Here is a 20,348-nt window from a genome sequence, read left to right as displayed (position 1 = left end):
AACATGCTTTTTTGGTTGTATTTTTCATTGATGTCAATTTTTTCTACCATGTAACTGAATGAACTTGCCTTTAAGAGTAAAAAAAAATCTGTATTTTTTGGATTTTTCACAGCATGTTCTAAAATGGTTAACGTCAAACAGTATTAAGAAAACCAAGCTTGGTGTTTAATAGATTATTAGATTGCACAAATGGGTCAATGCTAGCATTAGGTTCTTAATTAACGATGGTTAATCCTTGATATTTACGGTTCTTGATTGTATGTGTATATGGATATAAACTTTGGATTTACGTACAACAGAAACAAAGAAAGTCAAAAACAAAATCGATCGGGAAGCCGACTCGTGAACCCACGGTTTCAACTCCAAAGCTAGGATTCAATGTTACCATGGTCCTTGAATGAATTCTTTCTTGCAGTGGCCAAAACAGTCTTGTCTGCAACTACAAAATATGCCGAACCAGCCACTGCCATCAAATTAACAAATTCAGTTAGAAATTAAACACAAATTATTCTCAAGAAGAAGAAGAACAAAAAGAAACCTGTAGAGATGATGAGAGCTTGAGCAGTGGGATTGAGGTTAGCTCTAGCCCAAAGCAGCATTCTCACACTAACCAGCTGTATGTGAAGCATAAAGGAGAAAACTTGTGATGTCAAACAGTTAGGCTCTGTTTGACATGTCTTTTTTCATTTAACTGAGAAAAGATCTAATCGCCAAAAGATGACGTTCTGAAAAAATGTACGAAAATTTGAGAAGTTTTAAATGAAGTTTTTTGACTTTTATTATTACATTTTCATACAAAAAGACACGGTTTAACCAAACGGTATTCTAACTGCTAAAATCTTAATACAAAAACTCATATATCTTTTGGCTATCAAGTTTTATAAAAGACTAACCAATTACACCTTAGCTAAAAAATTCCAGTCCCGAGATGCCTGCTTTATGTTGTCATATGCCTTCAATCATCATGGTGATGCAAATAGGGCTTATCGACATTCACATCGCAAAGAAAGGGAATTAGATTGAAGCGGCCAATATCATATCAGTCAAACTATCTCACCCAATAACATCTTGTACAAAAATTGAAAAAGAAATTTGACTTGCTCAATAATCGAATGACACAGCCAGATGAATTCTTTAACCCGGTCAGTACTTGGTTATGGCACTATGGGTGAGATATTAATTCTTTGTTATTTCCATCATCAATAATAATAATTATATATATATAATTTATTTTTGTTTAATCAATTAATATAATGATATTGATGCAATGTGATGTTATGACTGATGAACTCATGACCTTGGCTAAAACACCCTTAGTTAGTATGTTATTGTCTTTTTTTCACTTTCTTGCTATTTATTCCTCTCATAGAGTAGAGAGCACTCCTCCCACTAACCTCATAGAACATTCAGCGTGCACTGGAAACATCTCCCTATGGCCATCAATTACAACATATACAAGTATTGGGAGATGTTCTCAATGTGCAACTGCAATGCATTATGAGGTTGGTATGAGAAGTGCTTTGTGAGGAGCAAATTTAGTTTCCATATTGTAATTTAAGTATTTTATGAATGAAATTATTTTTCTGTTAGGTTTTAATAATAATAATAAGGACAGCATTGGTTGCGAATGGATTGAATTTAATCCAAATTTGAACTGAAAATCCATTTCCCCATAAACGGATTGAATTGGATCTTAAAATTTGCTTTATTTAATAATTTGATCAAATTAGGATATTGCTTGACCTGAGATCCAATGTAATTATATATTTGTATGTAGTGTGCATATATCGTTTTTTAGTATTAAAATTCTTTAGAATTAAGTGGGAACTGGGGTTTAGTTAAATTAAGTTTTTGTTTATAGTGTATATATATTTGCCACCTAAAAGTTTTATTTATCCAAATCAAGTTAAAAAAAAAAAAGATGTAGGGGAGGATTTAACCCACCTTGCCCCAAGCCCTAAGCAATCAAGCCAAAATCACTACCCTACCCATAATAAACAAAAAGATACATTCATTTAATACAGATCCACGGAATACCTATCTTGACTTATCACACACACTTTTAATTCTCGGAGGAGGGAAGGGATCTTAACTTTTCACACACGCTTTTAACTCTCGGAGGAGGGAAGGGAAGGGAGCCAAAACATGTTCTGAGGGGACGTTTTTTTTTTTTGAATTTTGAGAGAGGAGAAAGTTGGTCAATGAGATTTTGGTTCTCATTGATCAGGAATCCCATATTTTTTTTTTCAGCTTTATTTGTGTGGGAACCAGGGAAATTTTATTTTCTTGGATATCCAAGAAAGTGATAGGAAAAAGTTGTCAACACTTGAATGAGACAAAAATACCCATTTTAATAATAGATTTTCTATGATTAAAATGATAGTTGCCTTATTTATATAGGAAATAAAAGAACATGGATAAATGTACTTACCCAGCCGGTAAGTATTTCCCATAAAAACTTACCCAAATAATTGCATTTACCCGGATAAATTATTTATCAAAAAACAAAAGGGGCCTTAATGTCACAGGAATGATTAACAAGGGTGTCTTCAACACGATTGCCTTCTCTAGCGAAAGCTATGTTTGGTTACCTTTCCCTATTTTTTCCTTCAAACCAAACACAGTCTAAGGGTATGGCTAGTTCTTCCCACTACTTGTCTTGTAGGATGTCTTGGATTCTTATTGCATAGGATGTGCCGAATTCGATCCGATCTGTTTGCAGCCGTACTGATATCAATTATCAATGACTTCCCCATCTCCTCTTTCATTTATTGTATTTAAGAAACCATGTTTTTAAGACAAAAATAAGCCTTTCAGGTGAAAATCACACAATTCCAAGTCCAGCCATTTTTTTTTCTTGGTTAATTTGTTTAGGAGAGGGTACGTCTTGATTCTGGTTCAACATATATAGGGCACTTCTGGCCGGATCGACCTGAGGGCCTCCAAGTTACCGTATGTCATCTGTTTCAAAGATCAAAACCCCTTCTTAAATAAGCCGTTACAAACACGTCGTCCCTTTGTTGGAATTAATATGTAATAGAAGATAATACAGAGTAGTGATAACATTGCAAAATGTGAAACCCATTACATAGACCTTAGATTTACATGCAACAAAGCAACCCGTTACAATTTTCTAATCTAACCAAGTAAAAGAGAGAAAATCTGGAAGACGTTTCGACTCCAAGCTTCCAACCACAAAGCTAAGTCAGGGTTGGTATCCCTTGAATGAGTTCCTCCTTGCAGTGGCCAAAACAGTCTTGTCTGCAACTATAAAGTATGCTGAACCGGCCACTGCCATACAAATAAATAATAAATTTCATTAACAAAAAGAAATTATTATCAAACAAGGAGAAGAAGAAGAAGATAATACTAGAGTAATTAAACCTGTAGAGATGATGAGAGCTTGAGCGGTGGGGTTGAGGTTAGCTCTGGCCCAAGGAAGCGACCTCACACTAGCAAACTGCATGTGTAGCAGCAGAACAGAAACAGACAGGCTGGTTATGTAAACAATGCCGGCCCTTTCAATTATGTACTTTAGATAGAGATGAATGGGTCTGAAGAAATATACATAATGCACATGGTGATCGGACTTACAGTAGGAATTGCAGTAGCAATAGTCGCCACAACGGCCGCTTTTGCCCCGGCGACAACGCCCTCTATTGTAAGACTAATCAAGTTAATTACTGATCGAAGAGAGAGAGAGAGAGAGAGAAGCTAGAGATGGAGAGAAAGAGAGATCAAATACCAAGACCACAACGCTTCGCCATGGAAAGTTTCTGGTCCAGTGAAGCCAGACTATTTCTCTCTAGAGGGGAATGAGCCACATTTTTCGCCATGATAGAAGCAGAATGCCGAGAAAGAATTAATGTGACAATAAATTTATCTATATATGAATGAAGGTGTTAGCGTTTTTGAAAATGGGTAAGTGCATGAAGTTGAGAAGTCTGAGGTTGATTATTTATAAGTAGCAGGCCTGTGAAGACGTGAAGTTCGTCTCCAGAAATGTGAAGACCCGGTCTGGTCTGGTTGATTGGGAGTGGAGTTTGATGGTTTTAGTTTAATTCCAACGCCGGAAGTCCCTTGTACGTATTTTCTTGTCGGTTACAAAACATCGGGCGGAGTTGATCAGATCGATGATAACCCATTTTATTTACAAAACCGTCCTATATATCTTCAATATAATTGCTGTTACATGTTTTGTAATTACTGATAAGTAATGTGGTGGTGTTTGTTAAATGTCATTATGTGATGATATTGATGTGGAAAGTCACAATCCCTGTTTCATTGTCAGCAGCTTCACTTCATTTAGGCCGTGTTTGGAATTTGGACAAGATAGGCGAAAGAAACTGGAGCTTCAAAAGTCTTTTGGTTGGTTTCGAAGCGCTTCAGATTATTTATATATAAAGTTTTCAAAAGTAATTTGTTCCAAAATATTCAAAATGCTTTTTGACTCAATTCTATTTTCTACGTCCCAACAAAAAATAACTTTATCCACACATAGTTTTCGTATAATAAGTAATAAATTTCATACCATCAATTACATTAACGCGATTTGCTTTGAACTTGTATTTTTTGTTGAGGCTCAATTTGGAAGGAGTATAAATGCAAATATGTAGAGTGCAAAACCTTATATTTTGTATTATTTTGTGATGTGGGCTAGCCAGGCCCAGCCCATTGTGAGTTGGGAGGCCTAGCCCACTAACATCTGACAGCACCAGCCACAGCAGGGGGAAGCCCTGTTGTCTTCACACGGAGCCAACTGTAGGGTGGTCAGACGTACCCGCCAGGGCCTACCGCCTAACCTCGTATGGCCCTCATCTGGTGTGTTCATCTTCACCTACTTCCAGCCCACTCAAGTAAAAATAAGAGGTAACTCTCCCTTATTGGGGGATTTAGAACTTGGGTTTCTGACATAGCTCCTTCATTTACTTTCCGCACCTACATTGCTTCCTTAGCATTTACTCCTGGGACCCGGTGCATCCGATGACTATCACCAAGACCTCGTTTGCACCTCCTCTTACTTTACACCTCATACTAACTTGAGCGTTGGAGCCTCCGCCTTGGGTCTCCACCCGAGGCCTCTAACACTTCTTGCCTTGTAGTATCTTGGATCTCCAGGAACCTCGCCACCGAGGCGATGACCTACAGTCCTCAGCTTCTATGGTCCTCGAAAGGAATACATTGCCTCAAACAACAGTCTTTGACCTCGGCTTACCCCTTCGAGGCCTCAGAGTCTTCGGCCTACCATCAGAACTTGGAGAGCAAATTTACCTCGTTGCCCCCGGCTAATCCGTGTGGCAACAATTGGCGTCGTCTATGGGAAACGTTGCTAAGATGACCCCCTTTTAAGATAAAAAATACCTTTACTTCCTGCTAAGCTCGGAAGCCATGGTGCGGAGAATCAGGAATAATCAAAACCTGGTCACCTATGAACAGTTTTAAGCTGTCCTCGATCATTTGGACCGCCTTACTCAACGCATGGAAGAAGTCTACCCCCGAGCAAGAGGTCCCTCTCAAGGCGACCGCCCCACTGGGGTGTCAGAGGATCAGGGCCGACACAAACATGTCGAGCCCCCAGCCCTCAGCCAGGGCAACAACTTGCTGGTCGAACCATCGGAGTCGGGCAATAACTGCCCCCTGCATCACCAGGAAGAAATATCCGTCCTCCCAGCTGAAGGGAAGAGGTGCCCGCTCAATCCGAAGATAGTCACCAGCCTTTGGAGCAACACCATTGCGCCGGAGGGAAGTCCCCAGGGACGATGACAGGCATCTCGGTCGCCCTGGAGTTCGCTCCCGAGGCAAGAGTCGATGCCACGCCACTCCACATCTCGTCTCGGATCTCTAGGGCATTCTAAATGATTGGTGTGCCCGTAGGGGGGCACGTGACCCGGTCTCGGAGTACTCGGGAGTCCAAGCTGACACTCACTGAGTCCATGAAGATAGAAGCGGGGGCCCATGCCCCTGTTGACCCAGGGCTTGTCGAGTTGCGAGCCGAAATCGGGGCAGTTAAGGACGAGCTCCACTAGGTTAAGGAGAGCCAAGCCGACGCCTCAACTAGTCATGGCAACTCCGCTGGCCGCATGGACGCATTCACCCTGGAAATTATTTCGGAGCCTCTCCCCCTACACTTCAAGGCTCCTACTTTGGAGATGTACGATGCCTCAACTAGTTTCCAAGCATTCATGATACTCTACGGGTATTCCGACACCTTGACGTGCCGAACTTTCTAGGCCACCTTCAAGGGGGCAGTGCGCCGCTAGTTCTCTAGCCTCTCCCCGAGGTCAATTAGTTCTTGGAAGCAGTTCGCCAATATGTTTCTCACCCGCTTCATTAGCAGCAGTCAATGCAAAAAGAGTGTCGTCTCCATTCATGTCCATAAAATAGAATCCAGGCGAAAGCTTGCGGTTTTACGTTGATCGCTTTGACAAAGAAGAGCTTGAGGTCAGGGACCTCGATCCCATGGTATCAATGAACGCCACCATCAACAGACTCCGAGCTGGCTCCGCCCTCAAGTATTTAGTCGCCAAGACCCCGCCGAAGACGAAGCTAGAGTTCCTAAAAAAGGCTCAAAAGTACATTGTGGCCGAGGAGAATTCTGCTGAGGACCATCAGGACAAGGAAACCGAACACAACAGTGGGCCCTCCGGAAAGAAAAGGAAGAACGAAGATTGTCGTGTTGATGGTGGCAAAGATAGCAGGAAGTCGTCGGCCTCAGCCATGGCCTACAGCCAATATATGCCATTCAACTCCTCCTAGACCCAAATCCTAAAGCAAATAGGCGAGGAGAAGTTTGTAAAGTGGCCAGAAAAGATGAAGAGAAACTCCAAGAGGGAGAACCCTAAAAAGTACAACAAGTTTCATTGTGGCATGGACCACGATACCGAGGACTGCTACGAGTTAAAAAAATGAGATAGTCTCTCATCCGCCGTGGATACCTAACGTAGTACGTCGGAGGCGAAGCTGAAGCTTCGTCCTTCCAGCACCAGTAGCAACATCAACAGCAATAGCAATAGGTCGTCAGAGTCATCGACGTCATCCTCGGGGGCTCGGCCTCAGGGGGAGCCTCGGCTTCGATCTGCAAGGCCTACGTCAGGCAGTTGAGCATCCGAGGGCCATCCCCCAAGAGGCCAAAGCAACACGAGGACCTCTCCTTCACGAACGAGGACATTAATGGGATTATAGTCCCCCATGATGATGCCTTGGTAGTTTAGGCCATAGTGGCAAACTTCCTAGTCAAGAGGATTCTCGTCGATAGTGGCGCCTCAGCAGATATCCTTTTCTACGATGCTTTTGAAAAGATGAAGATAGAGCCAGAGCGCCTTCGGCCTGCCGACGTCCCATTTGTCGGCTTCTCCGACAATGTTGTTAGGCCAAAAGGAAAGATCATCCTACCAATCACAGTGGGAACTGAGCCTCAGCAAGTGACGAGGATGACGGAGTTCCTTATCATGAGGATTGGCTCCCTATACAATGCAATCACGGGGAGAACGAATTTTCATGCATTGCGAACCGCCATGTATTCCTATCACCTTGCCCTCAAATTCCTAACCAAGCACGGCGTCAGAGTCGTTCGGGGGGATTAGTATGTTGCCCGCCTGTGCTATGTGGCAGCGCTGAAAGGAAAGAAGAAAGAAGCCTTGACCTCAGGGAGGAGTCGGTGAGCCGAGGCCAACCGGCCGAGGATCTCGTCTCAGTTCCCATGGATGAGGACAAGCCCGAGAAGACTATTCATGTCGGGTCCAACCTTCCCCCGAGAAAACTAACGCCAACGTCTTTGCTTGGTCTGCCGCTGAAATGCACAGAATTGACCCTTTGGTCATTACTCACAAGCTACTGGACGTCAGATTCATCTGAGAGGTATACTATCCTAATTGGCTATCAAATGTTGTTTTGGTTAAGAAAGCTAAGGGGAAATGGCGAAGCTGTATTGACTTCATAGACCTCAACCGAGCCTGTCCCAAAGACAGTTCCCCCTTGCCAAGAATAGACCACCTTGTCAATTCCACTGCAAGATATGAACTACTTAGCTTAATGGATGCCTTCTCCGGAAACAATCAGATAAAGATGCACACTGAAGACAAAGAGAAGACCTCGATCATCACTGAACATGGCACATACAGCTAAAAGGTGATGCCCTTCGGGCTTTAAAACGTAGGAGCTACCTACCGTTGTCTTGTGAACAAAGTGTTCAAGGATCAGATGGGGAGGAATGTTGAGGCCTATGTAGATGATATAGTGGTGAAGAGCCTGAAAGCCGAGGCCCACACCTCGGACCTGGCCGAGACCTTCGACACTATGTAGATGTTTTATATGAAGCTGAACACCAACAAGTGTGCCTTCAACGTCAATTGGGACAAGTTTTTAGGCTTCACCGTCACTCTACGAGGTATCGAGGCCAACCCTGAGAAAATATAAGCCAAACTGGACAAGGAGCCTTCTCGGTCGGTGAAGGAAACCCAAAAGCTCACCGGTCGTGTGGCAGCGCTCAACCGCTTCATGTCAAAGTCAACTGATCGTTGCCTTCCCTTCTTTCGAGCCATCAAGAAGCTGAAGGACTTGTACTGGATGAGGGAATGTCAACGATCTTTCGACAAACTCAAGGAGTACCTCGCCTTGCCTCCCCTCCTGGCCCACCCGGTACCAGGAGAAACTCTATATCTTTACCTGTCAGCCGGGGACGAACCAGTCAGCTCAGTCCTGATCAGAGAAAATGGAGCACAAAAACCGATATACTATGTCAGCAAAGTACTATGCGACACCGAAACCTGATATCCCGACGTAGAGAAGCTGGCCTTCACTCTCATGGTTTCATCCTGAAAGCTTAGGCCTTACTTCCAAGCTCACACCATTATGGTGTTAACAAACCAGCCCCTCAGAGCTGTCCTCGCCAAGCCCGAGACCTCAGGGTGCATAATCAAATGGCCCATAGAGCTTTCCGAATTTGACATATGGTACCAGCTGAGGCCCGCCATCAAAGCACAAGCCCTCATAGATTTCATGACGGAGTGCACCTTCAACCAAGCTCTCCCCCGAGCCCCGAAAGATGAATTAGGAAATGGGTGCCCCGCCGGACACGCTCCTCTTGCCTGGAAGCTTTTTGTGGACGAGTCGTCCAATACCAAAGGAAGTGGCGCTGGCCCCATCCTTCTCACCCTGGATGACTCAACCATCGAATATGCGTTGAGGTTCGACTTTCCAGCATCCAACAACAAATCCGAGTACGAGGCCCTCTTCGCCAGTGACTCCCAGCTAGTGGTCAACTAGGTGAACGGCGAGTATGAAGCCAGAGAACAAAACATGTCTAGGTACATCGCCAAAGTCCAAGAACTAGCCTGCCACTTTCAATACTTTACCCTACGACAAGTCCCATGAGCTGAAAATGCGAGGGTCGATCCCTATCCAAGTTGGCCAGCACCTCGAGCACAGTCCTCAGCTGTACTGTTTGTGTAGAGAAGCTATCTCGACCGACCATTGAAGAAACTCAAGTACTACTAATAGGGGCCGAGACATCATGGATGGACCCTATTGTCAACTTCCTCCTTACAGAACAGCTGCCTGACGACAGGAATGAGGATAAACGACTCCGGCGTTAGGCAGCCGACTACACGTTGCTCGAAGGAAAGTTGTATAGAAGATCCTTCACCTTGCCCTGCCTCCGATGCCTTCGCCCCGAGGAGGGGGAGTACATGCTCAAGAAAATTCATGAAGGCATCTATGAAAACCACCTCAGCGGCAAGGCCCTCACCCAGAAGAAGTTGAGATAGGGATATTTTTGGCCAACACTTCATAAAGACGTAGCCAAACTCGTGCAAAGATGTGATCAACGCTAAAGACACGCCAACATATGCCTTCAGCTTGTGACAACTCTCTCAACCCTTAGCAGCCCTTGGCCCTTTGCTAAGTGGGGAATGGACCCCCTTGTTGTTGCCATGGAATACTTCACAAAGTGGGTCGAAGCCGAGCCCTTAGCCACTATCACGGCTCGAGCAATCCAAAACTTCTACTGGAAAAACATCATCTGTTGCTTTGGCCTCCCCCACATTCTAGTCATCAACAACGGAAAGCAGTTCGATGACGCCAAATTCTGAGAATGGTGTGCCTCTGTCGACAGCAAACATCATTACACCTCGGTGGGCTACCCCCAGAGAAACGGCTTAGTCGAGGTCCCCAACAGAACCATCCTAAACAAGCTAAAAGCAAGACTAGACCGAGCTAAAGGACTATTGGCCGATGAACTGAGCAACGTACTCTGAGCATACCGAACTACACCTCGGATGGCCACGGGAGAAACTCCCTTCAGCCTGACCTACGGTACCGAAGCGGTAATACTTGTAGAGATCGTCCAGCCGACGCTTCGAGTCAAGGCATATAATACAGTGGAAAACAATGAAGCTCTCAGAGCCAAAGATTTGGAGCAGACGCAGATCAAGGTAGCTGCCTACCAACAACGTGTGGCCCACTACTACAACTCGAAAGTAAAAGAAAGATGCTTCCGAGAAAGGGACATCATTCACAGAAAAGTCATGGTCCCCGAACCCGGAGTAGGAAAGTTGGGCCTCAATTGAGAAGTCCCCTACATGATTAAGCGAGTCCTCGACCCCGACACTTTCCACTTAAAACATTTGGATGGAAGACACATCCCCAGGCATGAAACTCGGAGAACCTTTAAAAGTATTTTCAATGAATGTAGTTACATATGGCTAAGTGATGAATGAATGACCTACACGACCTTGGCTACAATGTCAAGGTCCCTTTGGCCTTGCCTAAGATGACACTTAAGGAAAAGTGGAGCCGGGTGAGCCCCACATAGGACATGTAGCCTCGCCTTGGCTTCCAACACCCCAATTACTTGAAGCAAACGTGCAAATAAACATACACCATGAGCAAATCGTGTGTGCTTTGTGTGCTGCGGTCTTGATTCTTTAGAGGGGCAAGGACCTCTCGAAGAAGAAAAAGGAAAGAAGGAAAAAGAAGAAATAAGAGAAAGAAGAAAGGCAACATACACAAAGAAAGCACAGTGAATACAAAAAATGACTTCATTCATCGTTTAATTTTTGTTTTGTATCGCCTTTACAAAGTGTTTGTTAAGGCCTCCTAGACCAAGCATATGTACATTCACAAAAAAAAAAAACAAAAAAAAACAAAAAACACAACAATACAGCAATTGAGCAAAAAAAGGAGGGGGAATCTACGCTTGCGTCTCGCCATTGGCAGGAGGGGGAACGGAGTCATCGGGAGGCCGGGCCTTGCTGGTAGCGTCGATGATCACCTGCAGCCCTTCGACGTCAAAATCTGGCATTGCTAGTAGGAGCGCCTTCTTCGTATCTTCGATGCCATCGAAGTAGGAAGACAAAGCGTACTCCGCCAGCATGTCCAAGTAATTGGAGGACTTCTTGTACACCTCCACCTCCTCGATCGCTGCTTTGTTTGATTGCTTCGCCGAGGCCATGGCTTCTACAGCTTTCTTCTCAGCCTCGGCTGCCCGTCTCTCCGCTTCTGTGACAATGCATTCCAGCTGGACCCGCTCCATCTGTTCCTTGGAGAGTCCTTGCTATGCCTCCTTCAGCTGAATCTCGAGGTGACCAAACTGATTGCTCGTCCAGGAACGCCTTTCAGAACTTCTAGTACTTGTCCTCGGCGGCGACAGCTGCCTTCTAGAACTTCTCTCGTTCCTTCTAGAGCTTCTCCTTGGCAGAGTTCTTCTCCTTCTCTGCATTGTCAATGCGAGACATGGCCAGCCTCGTTTAGTCCCCCAAACCAATAAAATGTAGACAGGCCTACAACAAAACCAGTTAGCAAACGAAAGGGTAGTAGAGAGAAGGAAATGCAAAACCAAAAAGCATCTTACCTAAGCCAAGTGGTACAAACCCTCGTCGTAGATTGCCTTGGAGTCGCTCTGCAGTAGGCGGTAGCGATCCCTCGGCAGGATGGCCCCGCTCACCAGGTCCTGGCCCTTCTTAGAGCTGCCACTGCAGGGCTGATGAAGGCCCGGATGGGCGCTTCCTGGGCATGGACCTCTACACACCTCCTCAGCATGTCGCTCTGTATTGGCCACCTTCTGCGGCGGTTCCTCCCTTGGCGTATCTACTACGGGCTACTTTGGCGCCTTCGTTAGCTTTTTGGCCCCCTCTGAGGGCCTCTTCACCCCACTAGTGACCTCCTGGGGTGCCACCATCGGATGCTTCCCCTTAGCGCGAACCTGCAGATTTCCCCCCTTCGCCGGGGCAGGGGGAAATTTCATCGTCGGGCCGCTTCAGCGTTTCTCCTCCGGATTTCTTCCTGGCCTACTTCGCCCAAGCCTTCTCCAACAAACGTTGCTTGGCGTCCATGGGCACTTTCGCGAAATAGCAAAAAAAAAACAAAACAGTTAGTACACTAAAGAGAAAAACGTGGAAGACGTGCTAAGTAACCACAAAACCACTCCTACCGAGGGGGGCTGGGCTAATCCCACCGAAGACTAGGGGGACCTCCTCCTCCACCAACAGCTTCGCCTGAAATGTCCCCATCACTAGCAGGTGAGCTACAACTATAGCCTCTTCATTTAGGAGCGGTGGGGGACATCTCTTGATGATGATGCAGGCCTCCCTCAGTCAGACATGAACCGCCTACCCTCGGGGCAGGAGATGTAGAAGAATTCTTCCTTCCACCCATGAACGGACAAGGGGTTATACACAGGCTTCCCCCTCCGAGGGTAGAAATAATATATGTTAGCATCGGAAGAGTGCTTCCACAGCACGAACATGGCACAGAACATCCTCAACATCAGCTCCACACCCCTAAGTCGAGCCCACACTATCATATCTACAATGGTCCTAAGGGCATTCGGTACGAGTTAACTGATAGTGATACCATACCACTCCAGCAACTCAGAGATTAATGAAGGGAGGGGAAACCTAAGGCCAGACTCGAAAAAATGCTGGTAGATGCAGATTTCCCTCTCCTCGGGGTTCCACGGTCGATCACCCACATCAGGGACCCTCGGGTCATAAGACCGGGGTATGTGGAACCTCCTCGCCAGGGATTTGACCTGGCCCACGTGACGTCCAAGGAGCTGTCAAACTCTGAACGCAGAACACCAACTTCAATTACCCTTCGGCCAGCGCTCCCTCACACCGGTCTGACGACGACTTCCACAACATCCTCCTCGGAGAGAGGAGACCCTTCGGGCTCCCCCGGCGATGCCGATGCAATGCTTTCATGGGGAGAGTTACTCCCCCGATGATTGCCCTCAGCACCCCCGAGGCTAACCGTTCCCTCAATACGACCACCTCCCACCGAAAGGGGGATACGACTAATGAACCTAGAGAAGACAAAGGGGAAGGAGTTGTAGGGGAGATCCCTCCCGAGGTGTCCGAGAGTTCATGGCATTCGGGGCCGGAGTCTAAAAACAACATAGTCGATTACCTAAGCAAGTGAAGACGAAACGTCCTGGAGAATGGAGGAGCTGGGAAAGTCCTAAAGGATTGAGAGCTGGGGAGCTGAGTTCACTCGATAACAAGGGCGTCTAAGTTCAAATGAAGAGGAAAGTCACCACCAGAACCCCTATTTAAAGGTGAATGGATGGCCTGGATCTCATTGAATCTGATGGCTGAGACACCTCCGCTTCTTCCATCCAACTACAATGCGCCACTCGGCGCCCGTCCTCAAAAGGCAAAACAACGCCCAAGCAACAATTCAAATCACCATGGATCCAATGGTCACGGGAACCCTTTGCTTCTGCGAACCAGTTCTACTGCACCTTCTAGCGCATGCCCTTGGAAGACGAAACGACGTTGGGTGGACCGCGAGGCTCTCCCGCCGCAGCCCATTGAGCGAACTGTTGGGCCCGCCCATCGCGAGCCACCGGGCGGACTGCTTAACCCAGTAAACACGTGCTTATCGAAGTGACTGTCTTCCGCACAGTAGGCCCTTGACGCGACCTGACCGTGCGTGATACGGGACACCTCCGCCAAAACGACGCACACAATGAAAATGATGCCATTGTAGGACACTCCTCGGCTGATGAATCCGAATGCATAGTGACAACTACTCCCAACGACCGAAGCCGAAGCCATACCTTGATTGTTACCCTCATTACCAGCCTCGGGAGTGGGGGGCAAATGATGTGGGCTAGCTAGACCCAGCCCATTGCGAGCTGGGAGGCCCAACCCACTAACGTCTAACAACGCCAGCCATAGCAGGGGGAAGCCCTGTTGCCTTCGTACGAGCCAACCATAGGGCGGTCAAACATACCCACCAGGGCTTGTCGCCTGACCTCGTACGACCCTCATCCAGTGCATTCATCTTCACCTACCTCTAGCCCGCTCAAGTATAAATAAGAGGTAACTCTCCCTTAATGGGGGATCCAAAACTTGGGATTCTGACATAGCTCCCTCATTTACTTTCTGCACCTACATTCCTTCCTTATCATTTACTCCTGCGGACCTGGTGCATTCGAGGACTATCACCAAGACCTCGTCTGCACCTCCTCTTACTTTACACCTCGTACTAACATGAGCGTCAGAGCCTCCGCCTCGGGTCTCCACCCAAGGCCTCTGATACTTCTTGCCTTGCAGTACCTCAGATCTCCAGGAACCTCGCTACCGAGGCGACGACCTACAGTCCTCAGCTTCTTCAATCCTCAGAAGGAATACCTTGTCTCGACCTACAGTCTTCGACCTGCCTTCGAAACTTGGAGAACGAATTTACCTCGTTGCCCCGGTTAATCCATGCGGCAACATTTTGTATGTATTTATACTATATATATTTGCATTTGTACTCCTTACAATACAAATACAAATTTAGAGTGTAAAACTTTGTATTTCGTATTATTTTTTATATATTTACATGTACATATTTGTATTTATATTCCTTCCAAACTGAGCCTGATTTTGTTCATAGTAAAGATTAAGGACCAAACCAATACTGGGTGCCCAATGATGGAAAGTAGAGCAATCAAATTCTAAGTTGACCCCACTTGTGAATTGATTCCAAGTTCTTTGAAATTCAGAGAAGATGAATATATTTTTTGTGATTTGGTGGGTGAATCCGTCAAACAAGTAAGATCTTTGAGAAGATATGTGTTAAAAAAGAAAGAGAGAACAGTAGTTTGTGATATGTTTGGGACCTTTCTTCCAATGAAATAATTAAAATATTCATCACCTGTTCATGTGGATGGCAAAATAGTTAAGTTTGATACGATGCATGAATCACATTACAAAAGAGATGTCACAATTAGCATAAAAATTTACTTTTACTTTGGACTTTTTTATAGTCCATTAATGACATTACAAAAGAGATGCCACAGCAAGCATACAAAATTACTTTACTTTAGACTTTTATATAGTCCATGAATCACATTACAAAAGAGATGCCACATTACTTTTACTTTGGACTTTTATATAGTCGAAGATGCAGTGCCCCAATTAAATATCTGCCTAACTCGTATCATTCTTAATTCCTACGTATGCATGTCGGCCACCACCTAGCTTTCCATGATTTTAGCAACGAGGTATCCACCAATTGGCCACGTGTTTAAGGAAATAGATAAGGGCCCATTGGTTAGAAAGACGCCCACTATCAATTTATCTCAAACCATGGAAAACTTAGCTACTAACTACACCACACTTGTGGTGTGGATGAAAACACACTACACCCTAACAGGGTATTTGTTCTATATTATGAACAAAAATATTTGAATCAATCTACACTACACTTCTATGGACGTTATACAAGATATGGTGCATTTTATTCCACACTTTGTATTTGATTTCATACTTTTCAACTACAGCATTTAAGATAACACATGCCATTAATCACTAAAAAACAATATATCATAGACATTCCACGGTTCCCAACACCTCCTTAATTCTTTTTTATATTTTTACACAAGTTTTTTGTTATAATGTATACCCTCCTGACACGCGTGGCTGATTACTGTGCGTAGGATTGGTTGGAGAGGATGAAATTCTGACCCTGATTATGGAATATGTGTGGTAGGTAATGATGTGGGTGCATGGGAAAAGTTGTGGAAGAGATTGGATTGGAGAAGAGTGTAATTAAATAACTATCGTTGAGGTAATGAAAGGCTGAATCCCAAGGCTGTGTTTTGGTTTGAAAGGAAAAGGTAGAAAAAGGAAGGGGCTGAACTACTGAATGATTGAATGGCTTATTGTTTCGTTTCTTTGTGAATAAGCTGGATGACATTGTTTACGTTGATTACTACCTATTTTCATATTATGTTGTTGTATATTAATAAATAAATATTTTTGTTTTATTGACTGGATGACAAAATAATAAGTCATTCAATTCAGCCGGTGAAACCATTTATCAAACAGCAAACAGCCCTTAGAACCTGCCACTCCTCCAAGGCTCCAACCGTAGAGGAAGGTGGAGTGAAGACAAACAGATGAGATGACACACACCCAAACACAACTATGTCGTACCTGAAAACTGACAACTCCACAATGGCCAACTGGCAGATAACTGGTAGTGAGATTAATTTCATTGGTCTAAATGGTCCAGATTAATTTGTGGGATCCCCTATGTATACGTGACACCATGTTTAAAGGGAAATGTGATCATGTGGCTTCATTTAGAGATTAATTTAGTTTTATTCGGAGTATGGCCCATTATGGGGCTTCATTATCACTCAAAACTTTAATTGCATTAAAGATCACTATAACATAGGTATATTCATATTTTAATTATAGTAAACCAATTTTTCATAAAATACACCATATATAAAGTTTTAGCTTTCACCTATTACCATTTCTCTCTCTCTCTCTCCTTGTAACCTGATCCTTGAGTTAATTATTGGATTGAAATTTTTAATCTTAAATCTATATTATTTAACAAGAAAGCACGTGGGTCAAAGGACAACAGGATTTGAAAGCAAGCCAGGGGTCGGAAGCCAAACATTACTAACATTATTTACCAGCTTAGAAGCTTCTTACAGAATTATATATACCGCCCCTACACGTTACCAGTACCAGACCTGATCGATCCAGAACCAGAACAGCTGTGACGACTCTCACTTGGAGAATGAGAGGGACCATTTTACCTCTCGTAAGACCTCCATTGGATTGGCCCATACCCTGATTGATGCACGGGAAACTAACAGTAGCCCACTTTATAATTTCTCAAGTTGATCTCCGAAAACAGAATCTTAAATTGGATTTATGAACCGTGGATTAAATATAATACTCCAATAAACTGGGTTCGATGGAAAATTATGGGCCCTAGACCAGTTCAGTAGGACCTTAGGGAGAGGTTGGGTTAATTTTATTTTCAAAGGTAGATAGATGATAGATGGTGAAGCCTGACCTTCAACAATATTAACATTAACTACCCGTCAAAAACCGGTTACATATTTATTTATCAAGTAACCATGATTATTATCCGCTTCTTATTAATTACCGTCGTCACTAAAAATATTATTACTTGGGGATCCCAACGCAGTTTCTTTGAACATCGATCGATTAGTCTCTTGTGTAATTCAAAATATGATCACCATAACGTCTGTGAAACCAGAAAGTGCTAATCTATCGAAACGCAATTTTTATGAATTGGGACTTACATACATAGAAATGAAAACAACCCACTCTTATTACTTATTACAGGTGATAAAGGGAACATCTGGCCTGGGGCCGATCGATAATCCGTGTCTGGAGTAGTCCCAATTCCCTACTAATTTGAAGTTAGATTTGAATGTTAGTGTGATTCTTGAACGAATTCCTTCTAGCAGTTGCCAGAACTGTCTTATCTGCGACTATGAAGTAGGCGGAACCGGCCACTGCCACCAAAGTAATTCATTCCATCAGCAAATTAACACAGATGATTTACTATCAACAAGAAGAAGAAGAAGAAGAAGAAGAAAGAAGGAGAGAGAACGTTGGTGAACCTGTAGAGATGATGAGAGCTTGAGCAGTAGGGTTGAGGTTAGCTCTAGCCCAAGGCAGCATTCTCACACTAGCTAACTGCAAAGAATAGAATCGAGACGTTAGCGCCTAATGACGCCGATCCCTTCGAACTCTAGAAGCTGTAACTGGCTGAGAAATATATTATAGGACTTACAGTAGGAATTGCAGTAGCAATCGTCGCCACAGCAGCTGCTTTCATCCCAGCCATGACGCCCTCTGTTTACAAACCAAAAACAAGATCAAATTACCCATCTCAGAAAATTAAAACGTACAGAACAAGAAGAAAAAAATGAAGAGAAAAAACTTCCAGGTTTGATGGGTTGCTTCAAACTTTTGAAGAATAGTTTTGTTTATTATGAGATCAAAGTAGGGAATGTGCATGAAACAATGATCTTTTGCATTAGTGGGTCCTCCAGCACAAAAAGGTTTCTGTAAAGTTACTTTTATGATCAAATACGGTATCTAATCCAGGGATAATTTCAGCAATAATTATTAGCTGGTGAGTGCCTGGGTTATCCATTTAGAGCTGCATTGCATTGCAGAATCAGAAGAGAATAGACAAATACCACGAGAGCATCTCTTTGCCAGGGCGAGTTTCTGATCCAGAGATGCCAACCCATTCCTCTCGAGAGGAGACTGAGCTACATTCTTCTCCATCTTTGAGATGATGACACAGAGAGCTAGCTAGGAAAGTTTAAAGAAAGTAGCTAACCGAAGAAATCGGATTAAATGAACAATTCAGAAAGATAATGAGAAGAAGCTTAAAGTTAAAGAGAAGTTCTGATGGAACTCTGGAAACTGCATGAAGAAGGGATTGAGGTTGGATATGATTTATAAGGGAGATTGGTTGGGGAAGTTCAGGGTTGTTGGGAGTAGAGTTTGCTGGTTTTAGTTTCATTCCAACGTCCGAGTCTGTTGTTTTACTTCCATTACTGTTTGGAACGTACATTCTCGGCTCTTTTCCCCATACTACCCCCGTTTTTCTAACGAATTACCTGGGGTAGGCCGTTAGAGGCTTACACAGAGACTGTTCTCATATGTTTTATTGACCATTCTATCCCCGTTCTTTTGGCATTTTGAATTCCCCAGTGAGCAGACTACCATTGTAAATAAGGTGTACAACAGAGGGCGTTGAGTTGTTGACTCGCACGTCGCTATCGTCCAACCCGCTCCTTTTTTTACACCGTACACGAAAACCATAAAACCTACCTTTTTCTTTCATTGGTTTGTTTAAAGGTATCGCCGTCGGTTTGGATAAAGCCACCCGGAAAACCGTGGGTAGCGGTTTAAGGTTCTTTGGATCCAATGAAACTGCAAGAGACCACGTGTTCTACATCCAACGGTTCAAATGGCTTGAGGTTCTGCAACCAAAGACACAGTGCTAATGTCAGATTCAATTTTTGTAGATCTTTTCGTACCGCACTCTTCACTAGTTTGATAGTTTTCTGGCTTTCTGCCATCTTCTTGTTTGGTGCTGCGGATTCTATGCTTGCAGAGTTGCAGTGAATGACGTGGGGCTACGGGATTGGTGCGTCATTCTGTTCACTGATCAGATCATTAATGACCAAGTCCAAGCAAACATGATTTTTTATTAATTGTATAAGCAGTTTTTTTTTTTTTTTCTTGAGAATAAGTAGTTTGAATGAGCAATCAATCTTTTAAATTGAAAAAAAGGGAAACCTCACCGTAAGAATTCTCTTACACTCATCATCACTTTTCACAACATCCAAATCTCATTTTACAATATCCTCTCTTATTCGATTAACGGATGTTGCTGCTAATTTACTATTTTATCCTCTCTTATTCGACCCATTTTACAATATCCTAAAATTAAATTATCCATGCCATTTTTCAACCCAAAGCTCTAATAGTTTGAAAGAAGCTTCTTCCACCGTTTAAGAAAGGGAAAACCATTACCATTTGCCACTACTTCTTCTTCCATCTAATAAAAAGAAAACGATTGCCACTGATTCTTCTACCGTCTGAGAACGTGGAAACAATTGCCGTTGTTTTTTCCACCATTTGAAAAAGGGAAAATCATTGCCGCTGAGACCTCAGGCAGCAGTTGTCTGATCGATGTTTGGGTTTAAATGAAACTAATTAAAGATGGTTTCTGTAGAAGTGTTTGATTAAAGAGATTTAAAGGAACATATGAATCTTAGTTCCTTTGTTTAATACTGTTAGAGATGATGATAAAAGAATTATCTAGGAAATTTAAGTATCTTTTCTAGAAAACTTTTCCTGCTTCATCCACATGGAATGATGATGTGGCCAAACCAATATAAATTTTAGACACTATATATTTGCATATTAGACCCAACTTAATCTTCAGATTTTATAGTTAATTTGCATCTTTAGTGAGAGAGAGAGAGAGAGAAAAGGAGAACCAGGTTATCATTCCAAGTTGTTGTCCAAATGATCTCCTAAACTCTGTGTTTATTCAGTGTT

The 20,348-nt window shown here is 43.7% G+C and overlaps 2 protein-coding genes across 2 annotated transcripts; both read right to left on the bottom strand.

The window, feature by feature from the left end:
* Positions 1-2,974: 2,974 nt before the first annotated feature.
* LOC104592368 (early nodulin-93-like) lies at positions 2,975-3,986 on the bottom strand. The gene is made up of 4 exons (XM_010251709.3): positions 3,746-3,986; positions 3,595-3,656; positions 3,385-3,460; positions 2,975-3,291 (listed from the first exon to the last, which is right to left on the bottom strand). The coding sequence occupies exons 1-4, from the start codon at positions 3,834-3,836 to the stop codon at positions 3,206-3,208; spliced, it is 315 nt and encodes a 104-aa protein (XP_010250011.1). The 5' UTR covers positions 3,837-3,986; the 3' UTR covers positions 2,975-3,205.
* Positions 3,987-17,513: 13,527 nt separating this feature from the next.
* On the bottom strand, positions 17,514-18,720 carry LOC104592367 (early nodulin-93-like). Its single transcript, XM_010251708.3, has 4 exons — positions 18,467-18,720; positions 18,055-18,116; positions 17,882-17,957; positions 17,514-17,773 (listed from the first exon to the last, which is right to left on the bottom strand). The coding sequence occupies exons 1-4, from the start codon at positions 18,555-18,557 to the stop codon at positions 17,679-17,681; spliced, it is 324 nt and encodes a 107-aa protein (XP_010250010.1). The 5' UTR covers positions 18,558-18,720; the 3' UTR covers positions 17,514-17,678.
* Positions 18,721-20,348: the final 1,628 nt, after the last annotated feature.

This window comes from Nelumbo nucifera, chromosome 8 (assembly GCF_055504915.1).
Source record: "Nelumbo nucifera cultivar China Antique chromosome 8, China Antique-T2T, whole genome shotgun sequence".
Lineage (NCBI taxonomy): Eukaryota > Viridiplantae > Streptophyta > Magnoliopsida > Proteales > Nelumbonaceae > Nelumbo > Nelumbo nucifera.
Note: the sequence above shows the minus strand (reverse complement) of the source record. Positions and strands in the feature narration are given on the sequence as shown.